The sequence below is a fragment of the Astyanax mexicanus genome, chromosome 11 (genome assembly GCF_023375975.1).
Source record: "Astyanax mexicanus isolate ESR-SI-001 chromosome 11, AstMex3_surface, whole genome shotgun sequence".
NCBI lineage: Eukaryota > Metazoa > Chordata > Actinopteri > Characiformes > Acestrorhamphidae > Astyanax > Astyanax mexicanus.
Window position 1 is genome coordinate 32692385 of NC_064418.1, and position 21961 is coordinate 32714345.

Genomic DNA, 21961 nt, shown 5'->3' on the forward strand with positions numbered 1-21961 from the left:
GATCATGTGTGTAGTAGGATGTGTATGTGCTACAGTCTGCAGTGGTTGATGATATTTGTAAACAGCTGTCTCTTACCTTTACAGGAAGAGCATCCTCCTCATCAGAGTCTCTGAACTCCACACACACAGCAATGTTCCTGGCCTGCAGAAACACACGGTCCATAAATTACCCTACACCATATACAACAGCAGCAGATGTTGATACCTGTTGACCTTTGGACAGAAGCGTGTGTACATACCTTAGCGAAAGCCTTCTGGCCATCGTATCGGAGCTGCCGTGGGTAGACGTATAGATGGTTGTTGTAGGTGGTGAAGGGTTGAGAGCATTTAGCTAAACATGGCACAAACTCCTCGACTTCAAACAGCACCCCGTTCCAATCACTGCTCTCAAACTGACGCACGGGCAGATATGAGGAGGTTATACAGTCTGCACACACAAACACAGCAAGAGAAAAGAAATAAAAAATTAATTACAGTTTTCCTGCAGCAAGTGAGTAAATATAGGAAGCTAATCTTATTATTAGAGGTGATCTATGAAGTGTATGAGCTGAATTCGACTTACTAGGAAGATCCGGGGCCACGCTGTCAATAGTAACGTCCAGATTCCCCAAAATCACTGGCAGCTTAGCCATCTTCTCTTGTCTGAAAAAGAGAGTGCAGAAGGTAAGAGACAATAGCATGTAACAGAGTTTTAAAGGCAACAAAAAACAGACTAGGTTAGTTCTGCATTATAAAGCATTACTTTGTGCATTATTCATTTGCACTATTGCCATATTACTTGATCTTAAAACAAAAAATGCATGGATAATTTGGATGGATAAACATAGGGGCTTAAATATATCAGTTACTTTCCATTGTGTATTATTCAGTACATCTCTGTGTATGTACATACTATGTATTATCTATTATATTGCATGTGTCCTAACTTTAGTTTATCTTTAGAATTGTTTCTTGCTATAGTTGTGTAAGAAGCCTTTTTTAAACTCAAATAATTAAAAGATAGATCTAAATAAACATTGACCTGATTTTCTAGGAAAATCGTGCACAAGTCTTTCAATAATTTCCCCATTTTCTCCCCAGTTTACACAGCCAATTACCCAACCCATCCATTAGGACTCCCTCTATAACTAGCGTTGCCCCAACACCAGGAGGGTGTCTCTCAGGGCTCCGGCAACTGATGGCAAGCTACATAAACAGGATTCGAACCAGCGATCTCCAGTGATCAAAGTAGCAGCGCCTAGCCTGCTGGACCACTCAGAGCCCCTCATGTTCCAAAGTCTTTATGTTACAAATTTCATTTAATAATTATAGTAAAAACAGAGTGGTCCAGTGGAATGAAGACCCGCCACTCTGATCCCCGGTGGATAGATGGCGCTCTCACCCAACACATCACTCGCAAGCTGATGTTGGTCAGCACAGGTGTCTGTAAGCTGATGAATCAGAACTTGGTGGCGGCGCTTTCCTCCAAGAGCGCTGCCAAACCAGTGATGCTGCATCAACGGCAGTTGGAAGGGAAGCATGTGCTAGTCTTCACCCAACTAGTGTTGGGGACATTACTAGCAATGAATAAGTGAGTAATTGCTCTTCCAAATTAATAAGAAAATGGGATACAATTTTTGAAAAAAGTATTTAAAAAATACATTAAAACATTCATTAAACTACATTAAAAAAATAAAGTTTCAAAGAAAGTTCGGCATCACCCGTTGATATATGGGTCCTTTACAAGCAGACTGTTCTAATCTTTTTGGGGCATATATTTTTCACTTACGCAATTTAAAACAAACCCCTTCATAAAACATTTCTAGCCTCATTTAGGAATGGTAATAAATGTCATGTAGAATAATATCTCCTATTTAGGGAATATAAATGTCCATATATCTGTGACCTGTGCCTAACAGGAACAGCCTGTTACAGACAGTAAGAAGAGAAAAGTGGGAGTGAGACTAACTTCCTGAAATCTGCCAGCAGTTTGAACATGTCCTCGTTAGAGAGCTTGTTACTGTCCTGTCTGTAGATTGGGGAGAAACGTGCAGACTTATCCAATGTCCCAGATGCATCCTTAAACAGAGGCCTAAGAGAGTGAGAGAGAGAGAGAGAGAGAGAGAGAGAGAGAGAGAGAAAAGAAAAAGCATGTGAGAAAGAAATGGGAGGAAAGATGAACAAAGGTTTCCAGTTGGGGCATTATGTCATTTTTCCATTAGGGCAGCAGTGATCACACAGACACACACAGTCCAGTCTCTTCCTGTGAAGGTAGAGTGTATCTAAAATGTTCCCACTGGAAAGAATCACTCACTCTTTGGCATGCTCAAAAAAGGGACAATCTATTATAAACCAATCAAAAGGTGTGATGTTTACAATGTCAAAATTCTTAGCAACTTTTTTCAATTTAACTGTTGATTTTTCTTTCAAAAAGTAAAAGTAAGCAGTTTATTGGAAAATCGCACAGCGTTTCAGACAGCCGCAATACAAAAGTTTTCCTGGAAAGTCCTTTCCATCTGGATGGACAGAGCACAAACAAAAACTATCTAAAACTAAGAATTGCCCGTCTAGCAGCTTCTAAAGGTTTAGAAATACTGGAGAGTTGAGCACATAAGTAGGCACATTTTCACTGGTTTGGACAGTTAAGTAGACATTTTTCTTACCTGGCTGCCCACGCAAATGGCATTCTGTACTGACCAAGTCTACTGCATGCTAATTTAGCATTCTTCAGCACCTTCTGGGCAGCCTGAGAGCAAAGGAAAAAAGGAGAGAGCACAGTTAAAAATGTGCTTTAATTAGACCCACAACCTTAACTTAAAATTAACACAAATTGCAGACTGTATAACCCACTTTAAAACATTACAAACCACACAAATATATTTAATTGAGATTTTAATTATACTTAATGTAGCCAACGGAACTAATTGATAAGATGGAATTGCCAGAGGACCTTTGACAATCTCTGAAATATAATCAAGAGGAAGATGGATGATCACAAGCCATTAATCCAAGCTGAACTGCTTGAATTTTTGCACCAGAAGTGGCATAAAGTTATCCAAAAGCAGTGTGTAAGACTGGTGGAGGAGAATTTGCAAAGATGCATGAAAACTGTGATTTAAAAACAGGGTTATTCCACCAAATATTGATTTCTGAACTCTTAAAACTTTATGAATATGAACTTGTTTTCTTTGCATTATTTGAGGTCTGAAAGCTATTTTTTGTTATGTCTCATTTTTTGCAAATAAATGCTCTAAATGACAATATTTTTATTTGGAATTTTTGAGAAATGTTGTCCGTTGTTTATTGAATAAAACAACAATGTTCAATTTACTCAAACATATACATATAAACAGCAAAAAATTGAGGATTTGTCATGTGATGGTATTATGCCAGACAAATCAAGGAGTTCGACCTAAGTAAAAAAGCAATAACTAAGAAGTGGTTGAGTAAAGAATCTCCAACTCTCTCTGAATGGGTTAACATTTTTCAGGACACATGTCATGGATAAAATTAATATTTCAAATAATTTACCTTTACATTTGACAATTTTATTAAAATAAATATCTACACATAGGACTTAGCAACACACAAAATGACTAATGGTGCCCTAGCAATACCACTGGAACAGGAAGTGGAGGGAAAAGTCATCTAACCATTTACTCACAACTACAATTAATCTGTGGAGCAATACTAAGTCTCTAGTTATTTTCAATAAACTGGAGAGAGAGAAAAGCGCACACAGACAGAGGTGCACACAAGCATATACAATACCTTGGTGGAGTCGGAGTTCTTCATGTATGGTTCAGCACAGTGAGTTATTCCTCCCTGCAGAATCTTTTCAATCCGAGCCACCAGGAAGATATCAGGGTGTGGACACATCACAGAAAACACTCCCTTCATACAGACACACACAGAGAGGGCAGAACATCAAACTTAATGATAATTAAATAAGCTTTCCATTGCACTGTAAAAAAAACAATCCTGGAATTAAGCACATCAGAATCAAGAATGAGCCCCTCCTCCTATTTTAGGGAAGATTCTCCTCTAGTGAATATAAAGGTCTAGGGTCATCCTTCAGTAATCCCTCACTTCTAAATTTCACACACACATACACACACACACACACGTTAGTTTTAACTTTGATTGCTCTTTACCTGTCGTGGATACTGCAGTGCGCTCTCTGGTAGCCCGTTTGTGGTGTGCTGTGTCAAGTCTGAGGCTCCGTTCATGATCTGAGCTCCAGAGCCGGGCACCATGGCTCTGACTGAGGGGTGGTTCAGATCTACATGAAAATCTGCAGAGATCTTTCGACTGTTCTGAATATCGAACAGAGAGAGGGTGACAAAGAAAGGCTCCACCTGCCGAACACATACAACCACACAGTGAATAAAGACAGTCTCAGATCATCATCCACAGTCATTCAAGAGTCAAAATTGGTAAATGCTGTATATGAATTAAAACAATATAAAACAACAGTGTCTATTAGTGCCTACATTGGTGGTTGGTCCTTCTTCATTCTCTGCCACACAGCTCTGGAGGTTGAACGCCAGGTCGTTGCATTTTACAAGAATCCGTTTCCCAAACTTCTCTTCAAACGGTTTGACTTCAGGCTCAATCCCAGAGAAGTCCAATTTCTGCAAATAAACAAAGATACAAAGCATCTTTAAGGAGGTGTTAAGGAAAGTCTCTTTTTTGTTTGTTTTACTGTATATATTAATGTTTATTTTTATTACAATACAGGGGTTTAGCTTTTATTGCTATCATATAAGTCAAAAAATACAGCTCTGGAAAAAATTACAGACCGCTTAAACATTATGAGTTTCTTTGATTTTTATAAATTATAAACCCCTGGAATATAATCAAGAAGAAGATGGATGATCATAAGCCATCAAACTGCTTGAATTTTCGCACCAGGAGTGGCATAAAGTTATCCAAAAGCAGTGTGTAAGACTGGTGGAGGAGAACAGAGCTGTATATATATTCTTAGTAATTCTGAAGCATTTCTTTTAGCGTGTTTAACAATTTGGACAATATGTAACTTTCAGATTCAAGTTATGACAAAATATTGAAAGAAATCGTAAAAATTAACATGCAGGGTGACAAATACTAAAAGAAACAAAAAGGTAGGTTTGAGGCTTCTTTGACGTCTAATCAACCATTTCAACCATTTCAGCAGAAAGAAATCTGAACTGTGTAGGTAGGTAGAGTTGCCATATATTGCCAGTTCTCTTTAATCTCCTTTACAAACTGCATTCTTCTTTCTTTTAAATACATAGAACATGACAGATGTATTATGTAGTGTATTAGTGAAGCTGCTGGTAGACTGTAGGGATATCTAAACAAAACAAAAACATCAAAAAACAACACTGTTCCACTTAAGCAGCTTATCTTTAGTTCCATACCTGTGTGTCTGGATCCAGCGTGAAGAGCTTTAGTCGAGTCTCATTCCTCATTTTAGACTCAATGTCTCGTGTACTCTGTGGAGAAGCACATAGATCACTGGATCAGGACAGATTGGAATGTCAATAACACTTAATACTGTAATGACATTATTAATGTGTCGACAAGTAACTGTACTGTGTTATTTACACTGACAGCATTTGGAGGACACTCTCATCCAGGGCCACTCTCATAAAAGCATTACACAGGCAGGTGAATATTGGGTTAGGAATCAATCCCATGGACTTGCAGAGTCAGATTCCCAGACAGGGATTGAGAAATAGTAGTGCTGGGTGGTATGACCAAAAATGTTAATCATGGTATATTACTGTATTTTTTTAAAGTATTATTTATTTATAGTTTTTTGCATGACTGGGCTTTAATATAGGTTATTGACTTACTGTACTGTTAGGAATATATATAATATCAAAACTTAAGGCTTTAAATTAAGGCTTTGGTTACTATTGGGTTTACTTTTCCCCACAAAATTACACAATATATAAAAAAATCAGACTTCATTAGCAGAAAAACAACTGAAGAATATAAACAATATACCTTAAAAAGTTTAACACGGTTTCCTTTACAAAACAAGCTAAATATTTTAAATAGTTCCATAAACATATAAACGGACATAAAATCCTCAAAATATAAGTATTTTAGGAGCTATTTCTCAAATGTTCTATTGTTGGAGTTTAATATCAGTTTACAATATGTTATTACTAAAGCTATTAGAGGAATTACATTATTAAAAATCACAATTACAGTATTAAAATCTGCCACAATTTCCTTCTTTCTCCAGTTAACAAATACATTCAGTTCAGTGTGCACTAAAAATGATCCTTTAAGCTACAATATTCATATATTTAAAAGGACTATAGTTACTTATATTGCAAGGAGCAGCAGCAGAAGCTCCAGAGAGTCCACAGAGCTGAGCTACCATTAGTCCAGTGTATTAGCTTGTTATGCTAACTGGCTAGCATTAACATATTAACTTCTTCTGCGCTCTGGCAGCATCTCAACTGGTATGGCGGTATATGAAAAATGCATACCGGTTCTAATTTATAACAATAGGCTATATCTTCCTTTCAATTGAAAATCTCTATTTAATCCTATTGTAAGAAACTGACCATTAATGATACAGTATGATGTTCTTACCAGGGAGGGATAAATAGGAGGGATAAATAACCCCATTCTGCCACATGGAGGGTAATGGTGCATTAAACTACAATGCCATTATTACACCATCTCAATTTTCTACATTCATGGATGTTTTCCTAAATTCTTCAACTGAAATGAACCCTGTGCTGATCAAATGTGTGCACATAGTTGGTCAGACTCTGCTGGCTATTCACCAGAGTTCTGTGCTGATCTTTTTATTAACAGGACCTACCTGAAAGCTGTCCATACTCCCCGAAGAGCTGTCTGCCTTCCCCACTTCATCATCTGTAAAGAGCAGCTCTAATTAACATGGCACATATCCAGACCACAGGAAGAAAAACTGCGGCTAATGATAGATAAACTCCATCAAAGGGAACATCAGACCCACAACCTCTAAACTAGAGCAAACAAACCACGAAGACCACTGAGCGGAGATTAAGCAAAACACAGACAGGAGGTACAGGGGTCTGCAAAGTCTCACTGCCCCAGAGAACAAGCAGAGGGTCTACAGTGTTTAATAGGGGAGATGGGCTGAGCTGAGTGTGTGTGTCACTACATGGAGACATGTTCTCTGTTGCTCTGTTTTCTCAGGAGGAGTAGGCCTACTGTCATGTCAAGAATTGTAGTTGTATGGGTGGTCTAATAATGAAAAACACACACACGCACCGTCATGTAGGTCTCCGTTCCTCTTCTCCTGCATGGCCAGCTCAAAGCTACTGTGCAGGATTTTGTTAAGTGTGTTGATCCACTCCTCCATCTCACTCTCGGAATCCGCAGCCAGCAGATACGCGCTCTTATCCTGCATCTTCAGCTCAAACGCAAACCGACGCACCTTATTATTCTACACATACAACAAAAAAAAGAGTAAGAAATGAAATGTTAGCTTTATTTAAGTGATATTTATTATATCATATAAATAAAAAACACTACAAATGTACAGGTTCTCCAAATCTGAAATTAACACACTGCGACTGGTCAAAGTTTGTGTTCTGGAACTAGGTGTGAAGTCTTGGAAGCATTGGAAGACTGTCAGTAAGCTTTTCCAAAAAGGACAAACAGAAGAGAGAGTGTGTGTGGGGGCTAAAGTGAATTTATCTGGGTGCAGTGTGCAAACAAGCCTCTTACTGAGAATAAAACAGCCTAAAACCAGAGTATTCTACTTCAGAATCCAACAGCAACACTCACTAAAATGCGCACACTCGCACACACAGGAGGAGCTCATAACCGCAGTTTATCATTTAATGTATCTAAGTCAGGGGTGGCCAACATTTTGGACACAGATCAAAAATCATTACTACCAGGAGTCATCGATTATTTATTTACACAAATATGCACAAACAAATATCAGTACTACAGCAACCAAAATTGATGTCAGTTTTTAAACATATCTTCCTACCTGATTTCACATGAAATAGGGTGGAAAATACTGATTCATAAAATATATGTTGAGTCAAAAATTGACAGTAGCTTCAGTGCAGCTTGTTTTACATTGGGATTCTTTTCCATAGGCACAATTTTCAAAAAATTCAAGGTTTCCTCACAAACCTGCAAACCTGAGTGTCTTCTTCAAAAACTGTTGGCACATAACTGTAAATATTATGCGGCTAAATCCTGGTATAACACAAATGACAAAAACACTTTCATAACCTGTATTTAACACTTACTTCTAGAAATGGTGTCAAAACTAGATATATAGAACATATCCAACCTTAAAAGGTTAATTAAAGGATTTGAACGGTTAAACGGTTGGAATAGACTTACATCCACCACCTTACTCAGTAAAGGAGCTGCGTCTAGACTTGACGGGGATAAATTTAACACGTTTAACTAAACGCCCATACATCTGCTCTACCTTTTTTCAGAGGATAAACCAACACTAGAACATCCTAATCCAGGAAAACGAGTTTTCATTTTTTTTTTATCTGACCGGATATTCAAAAGCAGACTTTTGAAATTGAGCGTGCCAAAATAAGGTGGAAAGTATGCAGCAAATATATAATTTATATTTATATTTATTATATAATAAATGGAGCCGTATATAAGCAGGCAAACATCTGCATGTGGCTTACAAGCCATGGGTTGGCCACCCCTGACCTAAGTGAATGCAAATATAAATACAATATGTTCCAGAACACTACTTATCTCACACACACGATCCAGAAGGTTATAATGCTGATTTGACCTGTGTGACCTTATTTAAAAAAAAAAAAAGCTAAAAAAGCACAAAGGAAGACAGGTGAAAGCATTTCCATATGGAGGACAAAAGAGCAACACTATGCCAAGAGTGCAGCAGAGGGGTCTTAAAGGGATGTAGCTGAACACAATTAAAGGGCTAATATAAAATGCTGTTGCTGAGAAGAGGAATGTCAGAGAGCCAGAATGAGTCAAACCTCTGGAAAAGCACTAGTCCTCTCTTTACCGCATGAGTGTAGCTAGCTAATCTTTACACAGATGGTAGAGCTATAAATCAAAATCCCCTCACTTACAGTGCATCTCCTCCATGGGCTAGATCCTCTATCTTATACACTTTTAGATTTGACACTGATTGGTTTGGAGATGTGTGGATGTTTATGTCGATGTGAATTTGTCTTTCCAGATACTGTGCCAAATTCTACTTCCCAGCCAAAATACAACTAAAGGTTTAATGCATGTCGCCGCTGTCCAATGAAAAACACTCCAAAACAGCAACTTTACAGGAGAGAGAAAAAACCTTGTAAACTTTCAATGGAAGTCAATGTAAAAAGTGTTTTTTATGCCATTTTGAAGAGTTTCTATTGGTCAGTTCATCAAGAAATTTTGGCACAGTGTAAGGGACAGTTTGTCTGTTTAAATTATGTAGTAAACTAAAAATCGGCAAAAATGGAGATGTGTTTTTTAATAGGACAGCGACGATGTGCGAAAGATTACCTTTGTATTCCTTTTATTTCTGTTTATAAATACAGTAGATACAAGAATCACTTGTAGCTTATCACAGTCTTATTTAACTTCCCAAATTGGTCTGAAATACCAAACTGCAAACAAACCGAACCATGGCTCCTGGTTGGACCAAATGTTGGTACTTTGGTTTTCAGCACCATTCACACTTTACACCTATTATTTTGTTTAGAACCAAAAAGACTAGAACCAGAAAGCCAAAGACCAAAGAAGGTAAATCTGAAAGCACCCTTAGTGACAATCTTGCAGTACTTTACTCTTACCTCAGACGTAGTAAACCAGCTAAGACATGTTTAGGGTCTGAGTTTTGCTTCTTTGTTTTAATTAGCAATGAGCAGGTTTTCTAATATTCTCAATTAGACTTGCTTATTACACACAAATCAGACAACATACTTTTGTCTAGAGTATAATTTAATAATAAGCTGAGGCAAATGTGCCATGACCTCCTAGCCTTATAAAGCGCTGGAAAAAATTAAGAGACCACTGATTCTCTGATTTTGCTATTTATAGGTAAATGTTTGAGTAAAATGAACATTGTTGTTTTATTCTATAAACTATGGAAGATATTTATCTCACATTCCAAATAGAAATATTGTCATATAGAGCATTTATTTGCAGAAAATGAGAAATGGCTGATGCAGAGCTTTCAGATCTCAAACAATGCAAAGAAAACAAGTTCATATTCATAAAGTTCAGAGTTCAGAAATCAATATTTGGAATGGAATAACCCTGGTTTTAAATCACAGTTTTCATGCATCTTGGCATATTCTCCTCCACCAGTCTTACACACTGCTTTTGGATAATGTTATGCCACTCCTGGTGCCAAAATTCAAGCAGTTTAGCTTGGTTTGATGGCTCGTGATCATCTATTTTCCTCTTGGGTATATTCCAGAGGTTTTCAATTTGGTAAAATCAAAGAAACTCTGTCTCTTATTTTTTTCCAGAGATTACAGGGCATAAAAGAGTCTTTAAACATGTGCTTGCCGATTATCTACATTTTGAGTGAAGGAGTGAATTGTGAAAACGATTTTTACTCCATTAGCTTTTCCACTAAATGATCAGATTAATTAGTTGGTTCTCATCTATTAGTTTTTGCATATTTGTGCAGAATTTTCTACAGGAATAGTGCTCATAACCTGGAAAAACAAAATCATTCAGCTCCTGGAAGAGTTCCAGCACTATAAACTCAGGACGGACTGAGGTACAGTGTGTAGGATGAGATTCATCCACGTCTTTCTTCACCTTCGTCTTACAAATCTCTTTTTGTTTTTCACCCACCATCATCCGGCTGGAGTCCTTTACTAATCTGGCAGGAGCTTTCCCAACATGTTTGTTGTTCTGGAAAGCATTCCTCAGTGAGGGAGTTAAATCCAGGGGAGTAAGACCTCCCCTAGCCCTGCCCTTACTACAGCGGTGAGCTATTTCAGTGCTAGGGAGTGTTTCTGAAAACACAGTACAATAGGAGGACATGAATGGGGGGCAGTCTGGTTCATTAGTAGCTGGACTGAGGGAGGCTGGACAGCACTTTGTATGTATGGAGCTCCAGGGAACAGGCTAATTATTTTCTCCATCTTTTTTTAAATGTTGTGTGGCCGAGGCTTTTCCTGGTTAATGCTTTTTCCTCAGGGTTAAAAGTCTTGCTTGAGGCAGGCAGTTTGTGTAATCAGCCTTCATATAAAGCCTTCAAATAAAAAGAAAACAGCATGATAAGAGGAATATTCCATTATGACACTTAACTTAAGTCTCGCCTACAAAACTATTAAACAAAAAGTACATCCTAAAGCAGGAATGCCAGTAATCTTATCTGCAACAAGTCTAGTTTAAGTGTAGTTGCAGGGAAAATGAAGGTACAGACTGAAACAATAAAAGAAAGTAGCTGCAAAAAGCATCAGCAAGTGCAAGCCAGCGTCTGATAACCCAATACTGAAACAGCAGATGTGGTACAGTATGGAAAGAACATTAACCCTGGCTTACAGTAATATTTCCATACAGCTGGTGGCGTCATATAAAGCAATCATTCATTTAACCCCAAGATCCAGCCGAGTGGAGACTAGATATTTTCAGTATGTGATTAAAAACAGTCTGGAGATTAAATACAAATCCTTCTTTATATATGCACATACAGTATGGGGTAAGACTCTCTCTGCTAAAAGGATATCAGTATACACGAAAGACAGTCAGTTTGGTCCCTTTTTGTGGTTAATGAGCTCACATTCAGTTCACATTTATCCCTATCCTCTGCATACTGTACCTGAACCACACCCATGCAAGAATCCAGGAAGATGGTTCCTTTGGGCTCCTTGGAAATCTTCTCGTCCTTGTAGAAGTTCAGGTTATAGGAGCCGTCTCCCAACTGCGTGAGGTGAAAATACCTCCGTTTGAAAGACTGAAACAAAAGAAATAAACACAAAACTATGGTTTACTAAGATGTAAGACACATAAAATCGATTGGAGGACAATCTGAAGATTGTACAAAAACATTAATCAATACTTGGGAGCTCTAAAGAGCTTTTTCCCGTTTGAAAAACGTAATCATACACTGTGTTGTCATTTTTGCCATTAAATAGACCATACTCTATATTTTGCATTATACAGCATAAATAATACCTTATATTTACTGTAAGTTTGGATAATAGCTCATAAGTACTTACAGTTTTTATATATACAGTATATATACATTTATTTAAAAATGTTATCCCATGTTCTCCCCAATTTACACGGCAAATTACCCAACCCACTCATTAGGACTCCCGCTATCATTAGTGATGCCCCAACACCAGGAGGGTGAAGATTAGCACACGCCTCCTCTGACACATGTGAAATCATTCACCGCCTCTTTTTGCGCTGCTTCTGATGAAAGCGCAGCGTCTCGGTTCTGATACATCAGCTCACAGACGCCTTCTGCTGACTGACATCACCCTTTAGAGGGATGAGGAGTGAAAGAGTGACATCTACCTACCCAGAGAGAGCAAGACCAAAGGGGCTTTGGAGGCTGAAGCTACACGAACGGGATTCAAACCAGCAAATTACAAGAAACGTTAAAAAGAGGTGTTAATATCTTAATTTCTGTTCATAAGGATTTAAACATACTAATATAAAGCATGCAATTATGTAGTCACATACTGGTACTTTATAATGTGTTATGTGTGTTGCTAAAAAAGAATTTATAAGTTATTATGCCAGCTTATGGAGGACATTATAAGGTATTACGTATGATATACAATGCATTGTAAATACATTTATAGTGCTTTATGAATACAGGATTAATAGAATGTGTTGTCTAACAGAATGTATGTATCAGGAGAAAGGGTGATAATTGATCTAGAGACTGCAGTGTGAATTTTAATAGGAAAAAAATGAATGTGGCTAACTGAGCTGTTTTATTGTAACTGTTAAATGGTATCTCACCCTCATTGTGACGCTGATAGCACTGTTCATGTTGCCTTTGTAGAGCCAGCCTTGTCTGCTGATTCCTCCCTTCTGAGAGCCTAAGGAGGCTGTGTCCTACACACACACAGACACACACACACGAAAAAGAGAAAGAGAAGAATGAGTTTTGTGATGTGGCTCCAGTTCCTCTCTGTTTGATCCTGCAGCTAAAGTAAACGCTAAAAAGAACAGGGAGTCATTGAGAGAGGAATCCATATCCCAAACTCCTGTCCAGAGAAAACGGAGACAAGCAGAAACCCAGATAAACGTAAACAAACCACTGTTCTGGATATGTGCAGTCCCATCCCAGAAAACCATCTTCCAAATAGGAGGATTTTATCTACAGTGTTAACAGTAAAAAAAATAAACACAGAACACAGAATGTGCAGCACAGGATGTCATATCAGATCACTGGACTGTGATTAAGTGGGAGCTTTAATATTTGCTAAGAGTAATTACAGCGTTCGTGTAAATCTCAAGAGAAATGTAAAGTGCTGCGTGGGGTAGTTGTTATCATTGATTGAGTGCATTTCAAAGAATGTGGATCTTTAAAGAAAAAAAAAAAGTCCACTATTACACTATTTGGAAATGTGTCTATAGCCCCTGCTGCCAAAACCTCAATCTTATCTACCACCTTCCTAAGGGTAACAAGTCAGTACAATGAGATATCAACGACGCAGCCTCAAATATGCACTTACAGGCCACCCATTAAGTCTTGTCGGGAAAGATAAGGAGATGTCTGTGAAATTCTGGACAATGGACAGACTCCCCTTTGATTGTGGTGCTGAAGCAGAGTTGGTTTAACTGAATAACCTTCCTCTGATCCAAAACAGCCTTTCTGCCTTTCTGGCTTTTTTTGGCATGCCATTAATATGGCTTAAAACTGCTTATGTTCTAGAAGTTTTCAAACAGCTTTAACACAGAACTTTATAATATGAATGTGAATATAACATGAGTCTAGGAGTCACAAGGACATGGAAGAGGTCTAGCTAAACGTTTTCATTTTGTCAAGGTAATGAATTAGAATTATAAAACTAACATTTGAAGAAAAAAAAAGTCTGATTATTATTATTTTTTTTGCATTGTACTTGCAGAGTGAATCATGGGAAATCAAGGATGCATCAGTTGTTTCCTTTGATTTTTAAATTACACATCCCATAGTATATTTTTTTTGCCAGTTGTGTTCTGTTAATTCTGCCAGCTCCCCATGATTTTATATACAATAGCTCTGAAAAAAGAGACCACTTCAGTTTCTGTTTTATTTTATAAAAAACGGACAACATTTTTCCCAGATTCCAAATGAAAATATTGTCATTTAGAGCATTTATTTGCAGAGAATGAGAAATGGCTGAAATAACAAAAAAGATGCAGAGCTTTCAGACCTCAAATAATGCAAAGAAAACAAGTTCATACTCAAAGTTTAGAAATCAATATTTGGTGGAATAACCCTGGTTTTTAATCACAGTTTTAATGCATCTTGCTTTTTTCTTCTTCACCAGTCTTACACACTGCTTTTGGTTAACTTTATGCCTTTACTCCTGGTGCACAAATTCAAACAGTTCAGATTAGTTTGATGGCTTGTAATCATCAATCTTCTTCTTGATTATATTCCAGAGGTTTTCGATTTGGTAAAATCAAAGAAACTCATAATTTTTAAGTGGTCTTTTATTTTTTTCCCCAGAGCTGTATAATGGGGTCTGACAATAAGGTGATGGCCAGTTGTGGGCAAGCTAGAACAATAATATTTCACTAGTAAATAAAAATTATACTATATATGGCATATTAGGTGAGCAGCTGACTGAGCTGATGAAGACAGCAAAAATGAAAGCAAAGTTCAGTCTCTGTGCACACTCCATGGATAAAGACAAAGATGACTAAAGATTAAGACTAAAGATTTGGCTGATCACATGCTTTTGACTTTGAACCATCTCTACTGCATCAAACTCAAACTGGCTTTACAATGGAAGTGAACAGGGGAAGTACACACTCTCAAACTTACACATCACATTTACACACAAAAAACTGCAGGCCAATTTATAACCTACTTTCTCCGAACCCTCACAGGAGCTGTTTCCAAGCAACTATATCAAAAACAATCACTCTAACTGCAGGTCATCTGCGGAGGTCATCTGGTGCAGTATGAATGACATAACAGAAAGAAACCAGTGCCAAAATCAGAGACCTATTTGGTGCAGGCTCAATCCATATGACGTGCATGTCACGGCCAACAGCGAGTTCTCCTGCATTACCTCATCTCAGCCAGTGAGGGAAGTGTGCTGCATGGTTTGAAGCAGGACTAAAGCAAGAAGCTGTCAATCACACAGTGAAACTCCACTAGCTCCTCTAGCATGGGGCAAAAAGTAATTGGCTGTGAAGTTTAGAGTACAGCTGCAACCTCTGGAGTACTGCTATTGGCTGCAAAGTCACAATCAAACATTAGTATAAAAAAATCTAATAAAATAATATATACATGGCAAAGTCACGCTTTAACAATCCATCAGCCTTTAGTTGGCTGTAACAAAAATATATAATAATAATAAAAGTCTGCTGATGGACTCTTGGGGTAGTCATTACTGGGTGTAAAGTTAACCTGTGACTCTTCAGTGTGTATTTTTATATTTTTATATAATATCAAAGGCAGCATATTTTTATTTATACACTGTGCAGACTCTCAATCAGCCAACCTCCAGTCCAGACAAATGACTTGACAAGCTACTTAAGAGCAGCTGGATGAAGTTGGCCATTGGCTGTAAATCTCCTGAGCGCCTCAGGAAGCCTAATTAAGGCACTTAGAGTAAGTGCCAGAACTTAGCACCCTACGGCGAGTAATTACAGTTCATACCTCATATTAGAATTAGTCTTTTTTATATAGAACAATGATTAAAACCAAATGCCTAAGAATAAAACAGCCAAAAGGGTCAGTCCAAAGGAGCCAAATTAGTCGTTTGCTGGAACTGATTATTGAAACATGATGCGGCGTGTGTGTGCTGGGTTCCGAGAGGAGGAGAGTTCTTGGAAGGAGCAGGCAGGAGTGGGAGCCGCCACGGCTGGCCATTAGATACCTCTTCCTGCCTCGGGCCAGGCTAAAGCTGCCGGACTATTCACAGAGAGAAATGACCTATTGGTCAAACTGCATGTGGGTGATCACTTCCCCAGCATTAAGGAGGACGGGAGGGTGGGTGGAGGTCCAGTTTATGCTGGACAGCATAGCAGTAGTCCTCCGCATTCGTATCTTCACTATCAGGTTTCACTATCAGTAAAGAAGGCAAATAATGGTGAACAATACCGTGATCAATGTAAGATATCTCTCTAGAGTTTTAAGTCATTCTGAATCCAGGCCTGGCTCTGACCTAGGCTTTCATTCCAAAATAACAAATAAAGCACAAAATAGCCAGACATCTGGACTTACCTCACTCTCAAGAGATACTTTAATAGTTTTGTAGCCGTGTAACTCATCAGAAGTTTAAGCTGGGGTGTACAATCCCCAGATCCACTCACCTCATCTTTATCCACGTCCTCGTCCACTTCAAACACGTGAACTGCCAGCTTATCAGGTCTAGATGCTTTACTGTTTAAACACCAAACACAGAGAAGAACAAGGATTAGAATGCATGCTAGAAAAAACCTGCATGAGAAAAAAACTCCATGTCTGATAAAATTTAAGTTTTAGAAGGACCATGGCCAGAAAGCACAGCAAGGATTATTACTCTGTGGATAAATTTTCTGTGTTAAAAGTTCTCCCAAAGTTGCTACTCACTGTTATGTTCTCAGACAATTATTGCTATGCATTAACTGTGTCTTAGGACAAGGGCACCCAGTCCCATCTGTAAAAGGCCAGTATGGCAAAATGTTTTCATTTTAGACATTTAAAGGCAGAAGCACATGTCAACATTTGTGTCACGACTGACCAACTGAATAAACAAGTGTAATCAGGTGTATTGCTGGTTGTTTGGTATGAAAACCAGTAGCCATGTCTCTGAGTGGTTCAGCAGACTATGATCTGCGGATCACTTGTTCGAATCCCGTATCATGTTGATCGGCATCAGCGGCCGGAGCCCGAGAGAGCACAAGTGGCTGGCTCTCTTTGGGTAGGTAGATGAGACACTCTCTTCATATCACTGCTAGTGTGATGTTGGACAGCACGGGTGTCTGTTAGCTGATGTATCAGAGATGGGTCGCTGCACTTTCCTCTGAGCACGCTGGCAACTCAGTGACACTATATCAGCTACAGATTAAAAAGAGGCAGTGACTGACCACAAGTACTGGATGCAAGTGCTAATCATCACCCTCCTTGGAGGATTTGCTACTGATATGGGGGAGTTTATATAAGTGAGGATTGGCCTTCCAAATTTAGGTGCCATCACACTAGCCCTTTGCTAATAACGAATGGACAGGTCTATCTTAGGACTTTGTAATTAGAATTATATTTGAAAAGTGTATTTTAAAATATAATGTTTTTATATATTACTGTATTTTAAATATAATGTTATATAAAATTATAATAAAAAGATTACAACATAATATATAAAGGTATTAATAATTCACAATATTTATATATAAAAATATATAGAATATTTTCACATTTTGAATCTAAAATTTACCTCCAGCGATATCCACAATATGCTTAAAAATTACACAAAAAATGTATCATGATTTTATAAAAATTGCACTAGTACCCTTCTCTAGAACAGTTCTTGTACTTTTAGTATGTTACTACAGGAACAGATGAAGTCACGGACTGTTCCACTGGTGCCATTGTTTCTGTGAGGCTGTACAAAATGCACATTTCCTGCTCATAGTGTCATGCCACAGACTTTCCAAGAGCTGACATGTTTTCATAATTACAACCACACACACACACACACATCATCAAAGCTCTACCAGTGCTGCTACCTTAAATCCATGGTTACACTATACGTAGTTATTGTGGAACATGCCAGAACGTGTCTGAGATATAGGTTGCTAAACACATGTCTGAAGTGGAAGCTATGGAGACTCGTTCAACAGAAACATGAAGCCACGTTGTTGTGTCTTACTTGGGCAGCTGACGAAAATCACCAGAATAATCTTCAAACTTGTAGTTGACAACATGCCAGTCTGATCTGTAGGTCTTGATACACTGGAACAAGAAGGATAATACAGGATTATTAGATTCTGTACTGGGTTACAGTAGAGTGAACTCCAAATGCTGCTATTTTGAGGCACATCTTCTAAAGTTGTCCTAGAAGAGAAAGGAAGAAAAAAGGTCTACAAGGGGTTCGTTCATGCAGTGAATCCTTTCCTTTGCTCTTGGTCCAATCTGATTGCTGGGCCAGAGAGTGCCAGATGAAAGAAAACCTTTTTTTTTTTTTTTTTTTTTTTTTTATCAGGATGTTCCACTGTTTGGTCTCAATCTCATATTAGGCTTTTCAAGGATTATACCTATACAGCTAGAACATGGAGATTATCTAGTGATATCATAAAAATGACAAATACTGATAAATAAGCTGAAGATTAACGTTCTACAATGGTCAGGTCACCTCATTTTGAGTTCATGCTGAATCTCCTGTCTGGTGGGTGTGTTTTACATACAGTGAACTTTTCCTCCCTTTCTACAATACTGTCCTTTATAACAGTAACACAACTGTGTACACAAGTGAGTGACAGGAAAGTTTTATTTTTGGCCAAAGTTCAGACTATAAACTACTAGGCCTGAAGATTTTTTTTGTATTTGACATATATTGTCCCAAAAATGATTACACAATATTTTTGTATTTTAGGACTATTAAATGGCACTGACAACAACATTCGAATTAACAATTTATTATAATTAGTTTGGGAATTTTATACTTATTTTTTTACCTACTTTAGCCCACACTGTGTGTATGAAGTCACAGCTATTGAAGCATGACTGGCTAAAATACTGTTCACTGTTATATATGTGAACAAACATACAAATAAACACAATAGACGATATCACGATTATCAAAAATTATTGAGGTCATGTTCATTAACTGTACGATAAATTGATATTGCAATTATTGTGAGAGGTCTGTTTTCAATTTGTTGTCATTTTAGATTAAATTTATATACTATAAATTTTGAATGTTTGCTAACTTAGTGAAAATAATCAACTAATAATCAAACTAAATATTGACTATTTTAACTATTTATTATACATCACATTATATATCATATCATATCATATCATATCATTGCTTAACACTTCTAATTATGTGATAGTTGTAAATTATTATTAGCTTACTAATAAGATGTTTGTTAAGATGTTTGGACGCATCTCAGGCAAATAATTTAAAAGGCAAAAAATAAATTTGTTAAAAAAAAGAAAAATGCTTAAAGCATGAATATGTTTGAGGTTATTGAAAAACACTCCACATTTATATATTATTTCACTTTTTAATTTTCTTTTTATATATATTTAAAATTGCACTTTTACAGTGTGACTATAGACTGGCTATGTCTGACTATTCCCTGATCTGTCTGAAAATGTTGGTGATGTACAAGAAAAAAAATGACAATGTTGTTCCTAACAAAAAACAAAAAAACAACAGCATCAATCATTTTTAAGGCACTTTGGAGCATTTCTATTGAATATTTATCAGAAAATTGTGATACAATGTCAAGACCAACTGACAGACGCATCACGTCAAAATATAAAAAATGGCAAAAATGAATATACAAGGATTTTGTGATGATTTTGTAATGAAACAGTAATGATATAAACCTGCTGTTTAGTGCAGTAATAGTACAGTCTATGAATGTTCTCAGCTGCTCTCTCACCTCCTGCACGAACAGGCTGTGTGCCTCTCTCTGAGCGTTCTCTGGGACTGATGGATACACAGTGCGGATTAGCCGGCGCAGAATGCACGTCTGTAGGAGAGAAAAAGTAAAAAAGAAAAATTCATTACATCCTGCCAGAACCGCGTGCAGGGATCATCCCCTAGAGACATTTCAAAAAGAAACAACTGCCAGAAACTTAATGTGTACTGGAAAAAACACACCCTGCTTCAAATACCTAATCAATGACTTAACAAAGAACAAAGAAGCAATATTGCAACATTTCTTCACGGAATAATAATGGAAACTGAGGGATGGGACATATCTGACATCTCTATTGTTCATTTAGTTGCTTCACTGTGTTTTGTTGCAGTAGATATACAGTTTGTAATGAAAGGTAAGAGAGATTTGATTTAAAGAAAGGTTAATAAGAAAGGTCAATGCTCGGCTAATAAAACAGTTGCCGTAAAAACACACTCACAGTCCAGCTGGTAAAAGGTTTTGTAAAGAGTATTTTAAATATTATTCCTGTCTGATGGCCGCTCCCAGTTCTGCTCCTGGTCAAAAGTTCAGGCGGAGGGGCAGGGAATGCTCTGTATTGTTCAGTCTCAGCATGAGAGAACACAACCCACCCAAAATAAAAAAAATAAGTTATGAGGAACCATCTGTCTGTCTCTCTGTCTCTGTCCTTTTCTCTCTCTCTCTCGTTCAAAACACACAAACAATGGCAGTACCCATGGTCAAAGCTTAAAAAGCAACAGAATCTCTCAATGATAAAAAAGTGCAATATAGCTAGATATAACTAGTAAAAACTACATTCGTAATCTGCAGCCTCTGTAGAAGGCAAACATGAGCTTAAAGCAATGTATTGTCAGTAAAGGTGTAACAGTACGTGTATTCTTTACAAAGGAGACTTGTGGAACAAATAAACGTAACCCGGAAAGTGTAGCTGTAGCACTGCTGCTTTTAGCAACTTAGCTCTGACTGAAAGCCGGAACACACAATCAGAGAGTGGGTGCAGAAACACCGATCATTCAAACTGTCTACAACAGTCACTGCGCAGCCATAGGACACCAACGGTCGCATGCCGCTTCCCAGTGTGAATGCAGGGTTAGGCGCTCGTACTATGTATCTCTCTCTCTTTTGCTTAGGCCACCTGTCTCTCTCTTTCTCTCTCGTTCATGCCGTCTGTCTGTCTCTCTCTTTCTCTCTCTCTTTCACTCACAGCGTCTATCTGTCTCTCTCGCTCGCACTGTCTGTCTGTGTCTCTCGCACTCTCTTTCACTCGTGTCATGTCTGTGTCTTTCTTTCTCTCTCTCATTCGCTCACTTGCTCTCTCTGTCTCTCTCTTAATTTTATCAATCTAATTGAAAACGAACTCAAACACTGAAATGCATCCAGTAATATGCTTAGGAAAAAATATGTGTAGTTTAATGAGTTAAAGTAATGCTGTTGTTTTTGTTCCTAATAAAGCGCCACAATCAGGCTCATTGTTTGTTTGTTCCAACAAGATCCAGAAGATGGAGCCACTCATGATGATAGTAGGAGAGAACCCTGGTTTCAAGCATTTAATAAAAGAGCTCAAGCCCCGTTACAACATTCCATCCCAAAAAAACAAAACATGGTTATAATGAAGTTCCATTGTTACTATAAAGATGAGGCTATATAGAATATAAAATGTTTATTTTTTTCACTAAAGATACAGAATACGTACCGAAAACATTCCGAAAACGTGGAGTCGTGGAGTTTATTCAGAGGTGTTACACCCCTAACTGTCAGTGAGAAAAAAATGCTTTAAAGCCTGCCTCAATGACTCTAGAAAACATGGCCAGTGTGACCCCTGCTGGCTGGTTGCAAAAGATTTTGTAACATGTTTCAATGAAAAAAATCAGCCCATTTTCAGTCTACATTGTCTAATTATAACAGTTAGTTTTCCTGTGAGAATATCAGCTAATTTGTTGTTCAATTTATAAACGTTTATTCTGTTAAGATGGAATGAAGTTCTTGAGTTTATTTATTGCAGCTTCTTGGTTGAAAGCTCAATGAATGCAGTCTGAGACACACTGGTATGGGAAGGATTTATTAAATGACTAGGTGAGTCTGGCTCTGCCTCTCATCTTGACTTTTCAGATTTAGGTTGCAAATTTGAAAACATTTGCCAAATAATATTGGCTTTATTTTTGTTACAGAAAAGAAGGAAACTGAGCCACAGTATCTATGCTTTTTACAGACACTGATAAAGTGG

General features: G+C 37.7%; 1 protein-coding gene across 10 annotated transcripts in view; it reads right to left on the minus strand.

The window, feature by feature from the left end:
- zmp:0000001200 (dedicator of cytokinesis protein 9) overlaps nt 1-21961 on the minus strand; it is a 122964-nt gene that overhangs the window by 31908 nt on the left and 69095 nt on the right. For all 10 annotated transcript variants that reach the window (XM_049484899.1, XM_049484896.1, XM_022680313.2 and 7 more), the window contains exons 3-18: nt 19720-19809; nt 17976-18058; nt 16438-16507; nt 12919-13014; nt 11762-11896; nt 7243-7417; nt 6809-6861; nt 5382-5456; nt 4473-4613; nt 4134-4337; nt 3751-3873; nt 2643-2725; nt 1949-2071; nt 563-642; nt 240-427; nt 77-142 (exon numbers count right to left, since the gene is read on the minus strand). In XM_049484899.1, coding sequence (XP_049340856.1) covers nt 77-142; nt 240-427; nt 563-642; nt 1949-2071; nt 2643-2725; nt 3751-3873; nt 4134-4337; nt 4473-4613; nt 5382-5456; nt 6809-6861; nt 7243-7417; nt 11762-11896; nt 12919-13014; nt 16438-16507; nt 17976-18058; nt 19720-19809 — 1785 coding nt within the window. The remainder of the gene's footprint in view (nt 1-76; nt 143-239; nt 428-562; nt 643-1948; nt 2072-2642; nt 2726-3750; nt 3874-4133; nt 4338-4472; nt 4614-5381; nt 5457-6808; nt 6862-7242; nt 7418-11761; nt 11897-12918; nt 13015-16437; nt 16508-17975; nt 18059-19719; nt 19810-21961) is intronic.